Source organism: Spodoptera frugiperda, chromosome 14 (genome assembly GCF_023101765.2).
Source record: "Spodoptera frugiperda isolate SF20-4 chromosome 14, AGI-APGP_CSIRO_Sfru_2.0, whole genome shotgun sequence".
Lineage (NCBI taxonomy): Eukaryota > Metazoa > Arthropoda > Insecta > Lepidoptera > Noctuidae > Spodoptera > Spodoptera frugiperda.
This window is the reverse complement of record NC_064225.1, coordinates 686,156-701,805: the sequence shown is the minus strand read 5'-3', so window position 1 is coordinate 701,805 and position 15,650 is coordinate 686,156. Positions and strand designations below refer to the sequence as shown.

General features: G+C 37.0%; 1 protein-coding gene across 4 annotated transcripts in view; it reads left to right on the top strand.

The window, feature by feature from the left end:
* Positions 1-15,650, top strand: part of LOC118279358 (insulin gene enhancer protein ISL-1) — a 47,158-nt gene that overhangs the window by 21,407 nt on the left and 10,101 nt on the right. For all 4 annotated transcript variants that reach the window (XM_035599036.2, XM_035599034.2, XM_035599035.2 and 1 more), the window contains exon 2: positions 11,811-12,000. In XM_035599036.2, the coding sequence (XP_035454929.1) occupies positions 11,811-12,000 (190 nt within the window). The remainder of the gene's footprint in view (positions 1-11,810; positions 12,001-15,650) is intronic.

The following is a 15,650-nucleotide window of genomic DNA, read 5'->3' as shown; positions in this document are numbered from 1 at the left end:
GTACTTAGTGCGAGTTTGCTTTGTGGTTAAGGAGAGCGTGTTTGGCGGTTGTTTTTGTTCAACGTAAAGCAAACTCGTACTTTGGGCGATGATTGAAAACAATCTCAATCTTCCCAATCCGGGGATTGGGAAGATTGAGATTCCCCAATAACCCTTAAATTCCTAACCCGCAAAAGGCCGGCAACGCACTTGTAACGTCTCTGGTGTTTCGGGTGTCCATGGGCGATTGCTTACCATCAGGTGATCTGTCTGCTCGATTACCGGCTTATACCATAAATTTAAGACAAAAGAAAATGTTGTAGGTATACTTGATCGAAGGTCAACCGTTAATATTATTCTATACCTTTGTCCCAAATTAAAGCATCACTGCCTGACAGTCACCCCCATGGAACAACAGTTGCATTTCGACACTATTTACAAACGGCTGATCTGGCCCTGGCCGTATCAGATTGCCTTCCCATCCCGTGCAGTATTTACACAGTTGTGCCTTAGAATAATAATTCGATTGGAGCAGTTCTACCAGACTTTGTCCGAGGGTCCACCTTCGAACTAGGAAACAAAGAAAGTAAATCATTGGTTTCGCTCACAAATCAAGACTAGGTATTCTATTGGCCCCTTTAGTATTCTGAGTTATTGATAGTCTATACTCTATAGGATCCTTATTATTCTATAGGACCCTCGATATTCTATCTAATTTCAGCCATGCTAAAGGCTCATATTGTAGCGATTCTAGCGCTGCTACTAGGCCCTTGGGTATTTCATATTGCTAACTTGGTAATTCTATAGCCATCTTGGCATCCTACTAGTAGTATTTATTATTTTATATACAATGCATCTTGAATTGTCTACAATTTGCTATTTAGTATTTCTTTTAAACGATGCCTTTTAACATAACAATTTTCTTCTGTGTCGTGGATGCGCTTACAAATATACAACTTTACAGGATACATGACACCCGAGAACAGCAGGAACAACAATTTGTGGATCGAACACCCTACATTGGTAGCACGGCAGCCAGTTGCCTAGCCACCTTTCCAACCTTACAGTAACTTTACAAGAATATTTCAAACGTAACTATTCCTAAATAAAATGTCATGCCGCTAACTACAATAAGATTGATTTTCAAAGAATTTCCGATAAGAATTAATCTCAAATCATTTGGTAGTAATATGGACGAGATTTTACTTTTTTTTCCAAGATGGCGTCGCGATATTTGAATGTAGACGTCAGGCGAGCACGCTGATATTATCTGTGGTCTTAATTTTGTGGCCATAAAGGCCGTTGGAAGAATTCTTGTGGTTTAATTTTAAACTGTTAATTTTGTGTGTGATATTTTTTTGATTAGTAAATTAGATGTTTAGTTGAAATTTGAGTTAAAACTTATTTTTTTTGAATTTGAACCCTGTGTGTAACAAATAGCTTCTGGTTATAACTGGCAAATGTTGATAAAAGATGGATTCCTACCGATGTAGTTTTGCCTAATAATTTTATTTTATGAATGATCTTATTTTACTATTTATATTAGCGTGATGGTTCATAGCCTATCCTCAACCTTCCTTAACAAATGGACTATCCAACACAAAAATAATTTCTCAAATCGGACCAGTAGTTCCAGAGATTAGCGTCTTCAAATAAACTCTTTAGATTTACATATTAAGTATATAAATCACCATTTAAAAAAAACTGAGATAAAGATATTACATGTCCTAACCAAATAAACTTCTATCTTTTAAAAATACAAAGACTCAAACTACATCTTAATAACTCCATACATAATCGCTACCGCTCCCACCACAAGCGTATCACCCGCTGGTTCCAAGGCCCCAAACAAGACAGTAGCACTCTCAGACCTTCATACTTGAGATCACATACAATCACACTACCAATTGCTTCCCACGGTGTGACTAATTAGATTACACGGGTTTACTTGCACTGGGCAGCCAATCAGAGACTGATTGACAGGTCTGATTCTGATTCTACTATCTGTATGGTCTTGTATACGATTCTCATATGATTGTGATTAAGTCTTGAGTCTAGGGTTTGTTTTTCAATTAAGTGATGTTAGTGTAGAAAGCTGGAGTAGAGGCTTCGGGCTTCATTAAAAATTTGGATCACTAGGTTTTTGGATTGAGAAAATTCGTTATAGGAACATAGTATTTGAGGTTGTCTTAGAAATCACATTACATCAACACGATTTCCGGAAAAAAATACTTCTCTCGCCTTGGGCGGGGCGAGAGGGAGTGTCAAACTCTTACTGACTAAAGACTACCCAAATTCCTACTCCTGCTTTTCGAGCCGGAGCCCCAGTAACCCGATAGGCAGTCCGTAGCTCAACTGGGCAGGCATCAACCCTATTGGACCATGTCTGTGGTGGTCTGCTGGTAACAACCAAAGCTTATGTCCAAATACTCAAACGCTACTCAATTTTAAGTCGCTCTCAAGACTAGTTCTGTCGCTATCAATTCTTTATAAAATGACAGAGATAGCACGATATTTAAGTACAACTTAAAATTGATAAGCTTTTCAGTATTCGGGCGTTAGAACACTACTAATTCCTTTCAAAAACACAACTTTCTTTCTTTCTTTCTCCCAAAACACTTGAATCCCAAGCACCACAGTCTCCCCAAGAAATATCAATAATACATAAACTCAATCCATTACATTTTTTTTTAAACGAAACGTATTTTTACCGCGTTCGGTAAACAGTGTTACCGCGGCCGTCTTTGGCGGTAAAACGCGGTAAAAAAGGCTTATAGGACGGAATAAATATTGGGTACTTGAGTCACGGTAACTGGGTAAGCAGAAATGGTGGCTTGGATGTGTAAAAAATGGTGTTTTCGAAGGTTTTTTGAAGATTTTGAAGGTTTAAATGATTTTGAGACGTAAAATATATTTAATAGAGTTGTAAATGATTTGTATCGCTTTTAATGATGAATTCATAGGTACTACACAAATCATCTTTGTATTAATTTTTTTGTGGGAAGATTCCATTTTTCGCATCGATTTTTCTTTTCAACCCGTAAGTCACCGTAACCGTGATTTTAAGTTAGTTAAAACAGTCTGATATGATAATGATAAACAGTCAATGTTAAAAGAAGCAAACTCGAACTACAATATGATTATGTACCTAACTATTCCTTAACTCTATCGGTTTATCGATCCCAACACTACGCTCACCTAGTTGCAACTACAAAAAAATAAACAAAAATTAAACAGGCAACAAACTGTAAAATTAACATCCCAGCAAAACGTAACCAAAGGGAATAAAAACATTGAAATCCCGACTCTAATAACTTAACAAACAATTTATCTTTACCTCAAAACACACATAAGAGTCAAAATCCTTCGAACAATTCTGTACAAGATAAAGATTTCGAATGTGTAATTTGAGTGTTGTGCAAGCTATTCTGACCTGTACGTTACATCCTGTTGACTGAAGAAGTGTTTGTAAAGGACGAAGGTTTGAAATTAGCAAGTCCTACTGCGGTAAAATTTAAAGACTTCTTTTACTAATGTTTAAATCAAATATGGAGTGTAATATGGTTTGGGCGAAGGAGTATTGTCGTAGGGGGACTTAATGTGGGCATTTAACGTGTTAGGAGGCTCATAACTGTGGCGCCTTAACAGTCGTTGTGACAATATGGCGCATGGGAATGCTTTGTGCTAGTGTTTGAGGTACGATGCAACTGATGCTAACTGCTGGTGATATCGTTTAACATCGTATAGTCAAGTTAGTGTTGACGTCGATGCGGCGTTAAAGGAGACCGCCCCGACTTCGTGTAGCGAGGTAGATGGTGTTGTTTGTGAAGATTTTAATTAACATATTGGTATATTGATATCCTTTTTGCTATTCGTTCTGTGATTGATAAGTTCTGGTATGATTTTGTAGGACTAAGTTGCGACAGAGTAAACGTTTTTATATTAACCTGTGTTTTAATGGTATAAGTCAGTAAACTAGCAGACGGATCACCTGATGGTAAGCAATTGCTGCACCTCCATAGGTGCCATCGGCCATCGGGTGTCCATACGCTCGAAACACCAGAGGCCACCAGGGAATCTAAGGGTTGCTGGGGTCTCACTCCTGGACTGATGAACAATGGTTTGTCTCTTAGTGTATTTTTTCCATAATCCTCACTCTTGGGCACAAGATCATTATTAGGACCATGCCCCTTAAACTGAACAAAGGTCTTACTATTGGTCTCAGGATCTTACTTAGGTCCCTAACATCAATTCTGTCTGGCTCTTGTAAAATATCTCTTAAATGAAAGTGAATATTTAATTGTAGTGGATGAAATAACACGAGGAGTCGGGTGTAGTATTATTTTAGTGGAGGGCTGCGGCCGCTCCCGCGCCGTCCGCCGTGTCGCCGAGATATCGCGGGTCGTGTCCGGACCGTCTTTGACTCGCCGCCGCTTTGCCGCGCCGCCTCCGATTCTGTTATTGGCTGTAGGGCTGCTGCGGACTTTGGTAGTGTTACGACTTTTTTAAGTCAAAAGACAAAATTATTTATTTCAAATACATACGCAAGTACAATACATACATGCGTAAAGTTAACAATACATTAGAGTTTTTAGTTTTAATTCTGCTTGTAGATGTATTTTTTAACATAAGGTGACGATCATGATGTAAAAATGTAATGTATTGTTAATGTAGCGTAGATTTACGTAAAGTTATGTTTGATTCTATTCTATGGATTTTTTAAGTGTTGTGAGTTGGTGATTTTCCGCAAAGTAACGCCTGATTCTGTTGACGGTTGGTGATTGTTAAAAATACAAACATACGGAAATACTCCTACAAACGATCACATAGACAATTTTATTTTTAGTATAATATGTATGGTAGAAAACAATATTTTCAAGCACACACATTGAAATTATTCGTCAACAATCGATACTACGAGTGACCTATTCCTGCGTAAAAGCCTCTTCTTATACTGAAAAGAATTACCTTCCTTGATCTGCGGTTTTCTGTCGATGTCTCCATTTACTTACTTACACTTAACGATTATTATTATTCATATTTAGTATTTTCAAAAATATTTCTGTTACAAAATGTTCTTACCCGTGGCAGCCCTACCTCACGCGACGCCAACCTTATTATTGACACTATAAATTCTAACGCACGCGTTTTTAAAACCAGCCTCCCACCCACACACGCACACCGCAAGATCAGGTGTGAACACACACACGACGCACACTACCGCACCAATCAAAAGTATCGGTACGTTACGTGAACTTGTTAGGTGCGCTTGCGCGAAATTTAATTCAGTTTATTTTTAAAAGGGTTTTTAAATGATTTATTATTTTTAAAGGGTTATAAATGCGAAAGTTTGTATGTTTGTTTGTTTGTTACTCCTTCACGTCAAAACGGCTAAAGGGATCGAAATGAAATTTGGAACAGGGGTAGATTATGGTCTGGAATAACACATAAGACATTTATTATCTCCTGGGAACGCAGGCAGAAGCTAGTATTAACACATTGAACGCCGTGGTGGTCACCGGTGACCGACGTTAGCGGAGGATTTGCCTTCAACAGTTTTCTATTGGCAGTCAAAGACTAAATAAGTAGCAGTACAATGATTAATTCGCATGTTGACAATAAGTCAAACGGTTTGATCATCAATCATTACGGAACACAACCGGATCTTATTGCGTCAGTACAACGTGACGTCACGTACGTGCGTAGGTAAGTAAGTACACACTGCTTTGTAGCTTTTTTGAGGAAGGAAAATCATTTAATGATTTCTCCCGCCTTGGGCGAGGCGAGAGTGTCAGACTCTTACTGACTAAAAACCACTCCGTTCTTACTCCTGCTTTTCGAGCCGGAGCCCCGGTAAACCTGCTAGGTAGTCCACAGCTCCGGATCAAGCGTCAGCTCTACTGGGCCTGATGCTTGATCTGTGGTGGTCTAATGACTCTTTGTGTTTTTGAACTTTCATGTAATTTGTACGGTAAAAGAACTGAATCGCGACTTATCTTTTAACTATCTCTGATGGCACGAAGCCTAAAGTTATGATAGTTGTAAGACAAAATCTTACGAAAAAATCGTTTTTATGGTTTTGACATTTTAATACAAGTACTTTACGTAGGCTGGGAAGTAATTAAATTTAGTTATTTCTGTATTAATTACAGAAAATTTACGAGGCGACCTTATGCCCATAAAAGTGCTACAATTTAAAAAATCTAAATTAACACCGGGAGTCAACGCAAGGAATCAATTATTGCGAATTTTTATTTGCAAAATGTAACTTAATGCTTGATAGATAGAATCTACATTACATTGTAAAGGATTTAATGCCTTTTATAAGCCCTCGTTATAAAGGGAGAATTAGCTAAGTATCACTTGTAGATTGTAGATTCGTATCGAAGATCTGTGTGGGAAGTGGCGCGGAGTAGACAAGCAATGGAGACTAAACTCACTGGCAATATTTTAAGAATCAAATCAGAGAGATCTTTACTGACACATCACAATCTTAAATACTACTTATTGACCTTTTTGATACGTCAATAAAAACAATATAGTACCTGATCAACTTTTTAAGTCGGTAATATAAAAGAAAATCAGTGTTGAATTTAAAAGTTTACTATTATCATGTAGCAATACCTAATATTTTAAAATATACAATTTTCATCTTACAAGACGAGTTATTTTACGTTACACATACACATCACTCCCTATTTTTGATGATATATGATATATAAACGACCATACGGATTTCCTGATGGTAAGCAATTGCCGCCACCATTGGACACTCGAAACACCAGAGGCGTTAAAAGTGCGTTGTCCACCTTTTGGGGGTGAGTAACCTAAGAATTGTTGGGAAATCAGGGATTGGGACGGGCTTACATACTATACAGCTGGTGCTTTATAAAGGTGCTACTACATATAAAGCTGGACGTAAACTATGTACATAGTTTAAATCCAGCTTTATAATAATTGGCTATAATATATACTAGGTATTTCATTAAATATGTCGTAATTTTTAATGAGAAAAAAGTAACATTATATAGGTTACTTTTTTCTTTTAACTAATGAAACTGCAGGTAGCCAGTTAATGCACCTAAACACTGAACCATATTTATTTATAACCCGAGATTTTAACTGCGTAAATACTTAAAGTCTCTATTAATATCACGAACAAAGGCTTATTAAACCATGATTTACACGCCTTTTAATTAATAGTTTCACTAAAAACTACATTTTTAAACGTTAATGCAACATTTATGACTCTCTTAATACTTTTTTTGATGTTAAAGATAAAATATAGTACTTAAGAGTACATAATTAAGTCTCTCTTAAGACTGCTTCGTTGATCGAGTGGTCGCAAGTGCGACTGCCGGACAAGGGTCTCAGGTTCGATTCCCGAGTCAGGCAAAGTATTGCTAGGCTTTTTTCGGCTTTTCAAAAATTTCTCAGTAGTAACACGGAGATTGGAATTGTGTCCAGAATATGGCAATAGGCTCACCCCTTATTACATGGGACTTATAACACAAATGGTGAAAAGTGGGTGTACATTGTATAGCGGCATTTAATGCCTTAATGTACGCCTCTGCTTACCCCTTCGGGGATAAAAGGCGTGACGTTATATGTATGTATATATAAGTTAAGACTCTGTACAAAGTCATACTCCGTGGCCAAAGTTACGATATCGGCGTGGCTCAGTAAAACGGATCGTTATTCGCCCGCCAAAGCTTACAACGTACTGTTAATTACCAATTAAATAAATGTGTTCATTAAAATTTTATAACCTTTTTAATTTATATTACGTGCTGCGCAAGGTAGCCCTAGCGTGGTTTTTATGGATTTAGCCTATATTAGTAACATCGGTAGCTACTTAATTTTTGATGTGTGTTTTTTTAAATTAATTATGGTTGTACTTACACAGACAATGTAATGTAGGGGAAAGTGGGGGAAACACGAACACCTAAGGGAAAATATAAATAAAACAGTGGGATCAAATCACAGAGTTTCTTTAATTATTAAATTATAAACTTTACTTATCTAGCTAACGTATTACTAATCAACATCATTATTTTTTTAAATAAAATATAACAAAATGACCGAAAAACAAAACCCTTAGTGTTCGGTTTTACCCAACTGATGTCGGGTAAAGCCGAACACTAAATGGGGTAATCACGTACTAACATTACTAAGGTAAATTGTAGTTTTTGGAACACAAGTATTTGCTGCTCTGCCAATGCTGAGTTTCTTGGTTTGAACATCGACTATAGCTTTTTTGAGATCCTCTAAACTGTATTTAGTTTCAGTTTTTCTTTTATAATTACGGGGCATCTGAAACAATTTATTTGATGTTTAGCATTATCAAAATCACCTGACAACATAATTTAGTACCACAAAGAAATCAACATAGACTGGAAAACACTATACCCCATTTGCCAGTGGCTAGTTGGAAAAAAATATGAACAAGGAACTAACAAAAAAAGGAGCGAGGAGTACTTAATGCCGAACGTTCGAGATTACCCGACATGCAGCGTTCGCCTTTACCCCACCGGGTCGAAAAAAATAAAATGCAAAAATATTTTAAGTTATAAAACTTTTACCAAATGCGTCACTGTCATTTGAATGGTTTAGTATGTAAGTTTCCTACTATGTAAAGGTTAAATAACTATTCTCAATAGAAATAAAGCTACACCAAGTTCAATTTATCAAAAAATTACATCGAAAACATTGAAAATATTAAAATTGACATACCTTGAAAAGTATGTGCGTCCACGTCTCCCGTGTCATTGTCTGGCGCTGGTGGTGCCGTGATATTTGAGTTACCGGCGAGTGATATACGGCTATATCTTTCTAACATATTAAAACTATTGGGTTCGGGTTTACCCCGCGTTCGCGTTTACCCCACTTTCCCCTATATTAAAAAATCACGGTTTACTCACATAAATTAATGGAGAAAAGCTCTACTAGTTTCGAGTCACAGAGGGACTCTTCCGCGACTCTTTTTGTTAATATTTATTTTTGCCTGGCTATTGATGGTCGAGTGGTTCCAAGTGTGACAGTCGAGCAAAAGATCTCAAGTTCGATTTTTGGTTCGGGTAATTATTGGAATGTTGGATGATTGTTAAATGGACTGACACAGGAATCTAACCGAAAATCCTTCCTCAGTAGTCACCGGACATGTGATGACCTAATTGGTTACCGGAAATCCGGCTCAAAGGAGCGGGGAATAAAGGAAAAAAATCAAGAGGGAGGAGTAGGAACGGGATGAATTTTAGTCAGATGGACGCTTTCTCGCTTGACCCAATGCGGCATCTCGCCTAAAAACGGTGTGGTTTTTAGTCACTAAGAGTCATTGGATGATTTTCTCCCCTCAAAAAAAAGCATACACCAAACGTAAATCAACACTGTCTCTTGCCTTATCCAATGCGGGAGTCATTGGTTGATTTTTAAACCTTTAGAAAATAAAGGCACTATACGTAAAAAATTTATTGCAAAATCCTCCTTCAACCGATGAAACAAAAATCCTTCATAAGATAACCTAACCGTTTGACTGGTCACAACCTCAGCACAGGAATAAAGGCGACGAGCTATCGGTCAGATCTTCGTTGCATCGCATTGTGTACCGGCCACTGAGCGTGACGGACTGATGCATGTTGTATGCAGCTAGTTATTTATGTGTGTGTGCACTCTGGGATGTGCGTAATCCTTGATAAACGTAGATCTTTATAATAATCCGTACGTTTTGTTATTTATAAACAGATTGCGTTATAATAAATTACCTAGGTGTACAAAATTTAGTACATTATTATTAAACTTTGAATAAAAGAGAATGGTTGTCAATATATTCTTTTTTTTTGAAGTTGCCCGTCTCTAGTATTTTCTCCTGTGTCGTGGGTGCGTTTACAAACATACAAGTTCACATACACATGACACTCAGAACCGAAACAACAATTTGTGGATCAGAAAATGAGTTCTTTGTACGGGAATGTGGATCATACAAAGAGTTGCTCCGTGCGGGAATTGAACCCACTCCACGTTTCGCGGCAGCCGGTTGGCCGCAGCCACGCTCTGCGCCAAACATGCAGTGTTGTCCAGTCCAATCCAGTCATTATAAATTTATCTTCAAATAAATTTAATTATAATAAAGATATAATTTATTATTTAATTAATAATTAATATAATCCCATTGTAATTACTTTGATAAAATCCTTTACATCGTATAAATTAATCTTAAGCTTCTTCGGTCAGGAGGCGCCACTGTCTTTCTTTACGTACAGAGTTCGACATCCGGATCAGACTAAATAAAAAAGAATGTCCTTAGGTACAATCAGACTTAGTAAATTGTAAGTAAAATGATGGCTTACATTTAGTAGTAGGCTAATCTCATATACATATGTATATTTAACTATTTAATTACATACAACTGTTGATCGTTTCTTAAAAAAAAACAAACATGTTTACAATACAAAATGTAACTTTACTTTACCTTGGCATTAAATAGACAACGAACATAACAGAACACAAACTCACAAAGCATTTGCCCCCAATCTCCGAAACTAGGTCTTACACCAGGCACTCTACGTGTGGTCTAGACCTAAAAACATCAGTTCAATTTCAAACCACCTGACATTTTACAATTACAACATCAACCTCTACGAGGGAGCGAGATAACAGCTAAGAAAGAGACGACTAGATTATCGCAGTGCTTAGGCGAGGGGCGGCGCTTAACCACGCCCACATATTGATCGGAGAGCCATAATTTATTCATAATTTCAGTTATTATGCTCTCTCGTACGAATAATATGTGAGCAGAGGGCTATTTCCAAAAAAATGCTAAGTATAACCTGTGTATTAGGTGCAATTACAGAACCATTAAAATAATTTTTACAAGTCAATTAAATATTCATTAAAAATTATTAATGAAGATTTAATTAGGCTGTAAAATTATCTATTTCCTGGGACAAATTGTTATTAATTATGTTCTTATGTAGTAAAATGACGGAGATTGAATATAAATTGCTGGCTATATAACTTTGATTTAGGTTTCCTTGTTTTTGAGGTAAAATTACACAAAACTAGGCCTCTGACTAATTACAAAACGATTAATATTTTATATTAGACCATTAATAACATCCTTTGGGTTTAGTAACTACTTCATTTAAGTAGGTTATATGATATACCTACCTACGAATACTACATCAGGTTTTTATTAATTATATAAAAATATGCAATAGGATAAATGACTAATTTTTATTTTAACGTCCGTCTTGTAGATTATTTTAAAATATTATACACGTATTTTTTATTTTCTCACGGAAACAAATACTTTTGAAAATATATCGATTTGAAATATCGCGTGACGTTACTTCTAGGACATTTTATACGTAGAAATGCCACTCTTTGATTTGTTTTATCTAAGTATTGTTATGTTACAAGAGAAAATAAAAAAACTACGTGTCTAATATGTTTTCAATACCTAACAGACGGACTAAATAGATTTTAATATTCATACCCCGTTATCATCCCTATTATGTTTGGAACAGACAATTCCTATATACATAATTTGACTACACGGTTGGCGCGGTGGCTGGGCAACTGGCTGCCGTGCAACGTGTAGCGGGTTCGATTTCCGCACGGAGCAACTCTTTGTGTGATCCACGAATTGTTGTTTCGGGTCTGGGTGTCATGTGCATGTGAAATTGTATGTTTGTAAACGCACCCACGACACAGGAAAAAATCCTAATGTGGGGCAACGTCATTTAAAAAAAAACTTATTTACCTATTAACCAACTTGAGACATAATATGTAAATGACCATCACCAAAATTAACTCTTCTTCTCTCTTTCCAGAAAAGCTACGGCTCTCGTTATGCGTGGGTTGTGGTGGTCAGATCCACGACCAGTACATCCTGAGGGTGGCTCCGGACCTGGAGTGGCACGCAGCCTGTCTCAAGTGCCAGGAGTGCCGGCAGTTCCTCGATGAATCCTGCACCTGCTTCGTCAGAGATGGGAAGACGTACTGCAAGAGGGATTATACTAGGTAGGTCTTTTTGATGGTAAAAGAGGTAAACGAGCAGACGGATCACCTGATGGTAAGCAATTGCCGCCGTTCATGGACACTCGAAACACCAGAGGCGTTACAAGTGCGTTGCCGGTCTTTTTGGGATTAGTAAATTTAAGGATTGAAATTAAAATATAACAACGTTATCATAGGAATAACACTACGCAAGCTGGTTTACCAACATACAGTTCGGTGGATGAAAAATATTTACTTAATCTAAGATATGTTAATACGGTTGTTTTTTATGTGGGTGGGAATATCATCCAATGACTTCTCGCGCCTTGGGCGAGGGAGTGTTAGACTCTTACTGACTAAAATCCACCCCGTTTCTACTCCTGCTTTTCGAGCCGGAGCCCCGGTAAACCCACTAGGTAGTCCGCAGTTCCGATGTTACTACCGTAAGGTTAAAACTAAAAACTCTAGAAGTAAGTTGTAGTTGATCACTCGATAATAAAATACTTATTTGTTGAATAAATCTATGAGATATCTTTTAGGACAAGACTTCGATTTTAAGAGAACAAGAACTACTTACTTGCTGCAGTAATGTATGTACCGACCGTAACGTATTTAAAACCTAGATAATAGAGGCAGTAGATGGCTAAACCTATCCTCACTTATTTAACCGAACACTTCTGTATGTTTGCCATCCAAACATTGAAAAATAACGCCAAAGATAGAGCCATCAAGAATTCAAGAATAATATTTTTCCAATAAGAAATGTTAGTTGTCGGTTGATCGATCAAATATTGATCTTCAAATCCCAGTCGAATGAAGACACCGATATTCTCACCAAAGCGTAGCATCAAAACTACACGTTCTCATTAACAGGTCTAACAGCGATCAGTAATTTCACATTTAAAAAAAAAATATTAACTGCCTCGTTGGTCGAGTGGTCGCAAGTGCGACTGCCGAACAAGGGGTCTCGGGTTCGATTCCCGGGTCGGGCAAAGTATTACTGGGCTTTTTTCGGATTTTCGAAAAATGACTCGGTAGCGGTAGTAGCACGGAGTCTGGAATTGTGCCCAATATATGACAATAGGCTCACCCCCTATTACATGGGACTTATAACACAAAATGGTGAAAAGTGGGTGTATAGCGGCATTACGTGCCGTAATGTGCACCTCTGCCTACCCCTTCGGGGATAAAAGGCGTGAAGTTGTGTGTGTGTGTAAAAAAAAATATTATCGTGACAAAAAAAAAGGAGAAAAAATCACAACACAACACAACATTGGTAATCGAAAACCTGCTTATCCGGCCGGTGTAAACGGGAACAAACACAGCTCATGTTCCCGCCGCCCGCCGCGCTGTCAAACTGACGTTTGTTTTGGCGCCAAAATACATAATGCTGAGTTGAGCTCCGTTTGTTTTCACTTCGGCACATCACAGTGAGACTTTACCAACACATTTTACTGTTTGTGAAAACGTATTTTCTGTTGCTTACATTCGATTTTAGTCCTTATTGCTTTTAGGTTAGGTTCTTTTGAGGTTATGAAATTTTTTCTACCAGTTGTTACTGCTTGTTTGTATTAGTGTAATACTATATTTTAGCAGCGAGAAATGGAAGGGTGAAAGGATAAACATTAGAGGTTATTTTAGTGAATTTCATCTTTGGTGTCTGCGTGTACAAAGTGGCGCCCGACTTTTGATTGACGTAACGCCATCTTTTTTTAGACGAGAGTTTTAGCCTTTTTGTAAACTGTTGATTAACGGAACAATTTACATTCCTAACTTCCATTGAAGAATTTAGGAATCGATTTAATTCATGCTAAAGGAACCATGATCAATTTGATTATAAAAGTCAAAGTCAAAGCATTTATGTCAATTAATCCTAATTTAGGCACTTTTGAAACGTCAAATTGAATTGTCCGTCAGTCTGTCTATCAGTGAAGCTAGGTGCTCGTTCCAAAGTGTAGCTTCGAATAGAGAGAGAGATGAGAGTTAAATGGATATTATTATAATGAGTTGAGCTGGGATTTATCTAATTAAGACATTACATCATCAACAGCCTATAAGTGGTTTGAAAAGGTGCACAATGCGGATTGGTGACTTTAAGCTTATAACAAGAAATTATAAGCCCAGATTTCTTCACGATGTTTTCCTTCATCGTTTGTTGAATAAATAACTAAGTGGACCCCTAGAATAGTATAAAAAAAATACTTTAAGACACACGGAATGGAGAAACTATCAACCTGTGTTACACAAAATCGTTCCTACCTACCTCCATAGGTACTACGCCTAAACAAATCCTCAGATTTCCCCCTACGATAGAAACACCGGCCTATTTCATCACTAAATATAAAATAATCTGCTCCAAACATCTCCACATAGACAAAACTATGACATAAGTCGGTACCTTTAAACTTCAAATAAAACAATTGATATTTAACACAATTCTTGGAATCTAGCAATAGGTAGCCGCTTTGTTCAAAGTCCTTATCAATAGTTATTTTACTGTTAAAAATCTACTACATAGTCTATGTATGGATTTTTTATCATTTTCTTAGAATTTTTCGTTCAATCCTTGAAATTATAGGTTAGGTGTGTGATGCAATGGTGTACCTTTTTCAATTGTTTTGTCAAAGTAGGTAATAGACTATGGTAGTACCTATGTAGTAAATAGATGGTACTATGTATATCGGGCTATCAAGAAGTATATTGCCCTTGACTGAGGGTTTGTAAGAACAATTTTTACTTTCAGTTTCAATAATCTCTCTTATTCAATCATTGAACACAACAATTTTAAACTCCATCGTTATTACAGAAAATTGACGTATAAATTAGATAACATAGAAGTGCATTGCAAAGCGTCGGAATCGAATCTGAAAGAATTCTGCAGTCAAACCACTAGGAGATGTTGCGAACTGCCTAGCGGGTTACCGGGGCTCCGGCTCGAAAAGCAGGAGTAGGAACGGGGTGGTTTTTAGTCAGTAAGAGTGATATTCCCCTCTAGCCTCGCCCAAGGCGGGAGAAGACATTGGATGATTTACCCCCTCAAAAAAGGGGCTAGAATATATTCTGCAAGCATTTTAAATTGACTACAGGATGTAGTTCCTTAAAGTAATTACCTATCTGAATATAAACCAATAACATTAACAAACCAAAACAATACCAAAAAAACAATAACCAAAATATAATCGAACGTTATAAATAACCCTTCAAACGCTAGCGTTGGACGGAAATGGATTGTTTACACCACCGGTCGAAGCGACCGCGTCCATCATCCCGCGGTAAATATAGGAAATGTACTGAAAATACTTCATTTCACATGTTTGTTATAGTGAGTACTTTATCATCAATCATTTTGAGGAAATGACCGGGTCAAGTGTTGTGGTGTTTTTGTACCGCGCCAGGATTTCCTATAGGAAGTTATGACGTAAACATTTCAGGGTTATAATTGGTTCACTTTTTACGTGAATAAAAGATTAATGTGTGATTATTTATTTTTTTAATTGTCTTTAAAGACGGACTGATGAGGATGTTTTGTTTTCTGACTCATTGATTTTGAACTTAATCTGATTTGAGAAGATTTTTGCTGCAATAATTTGACAAACAAAAATATACATGTCAATTACAAGTTCCATAATATTTATTTAATACAAATAATCAATAAAAAATAAACACATTAACAT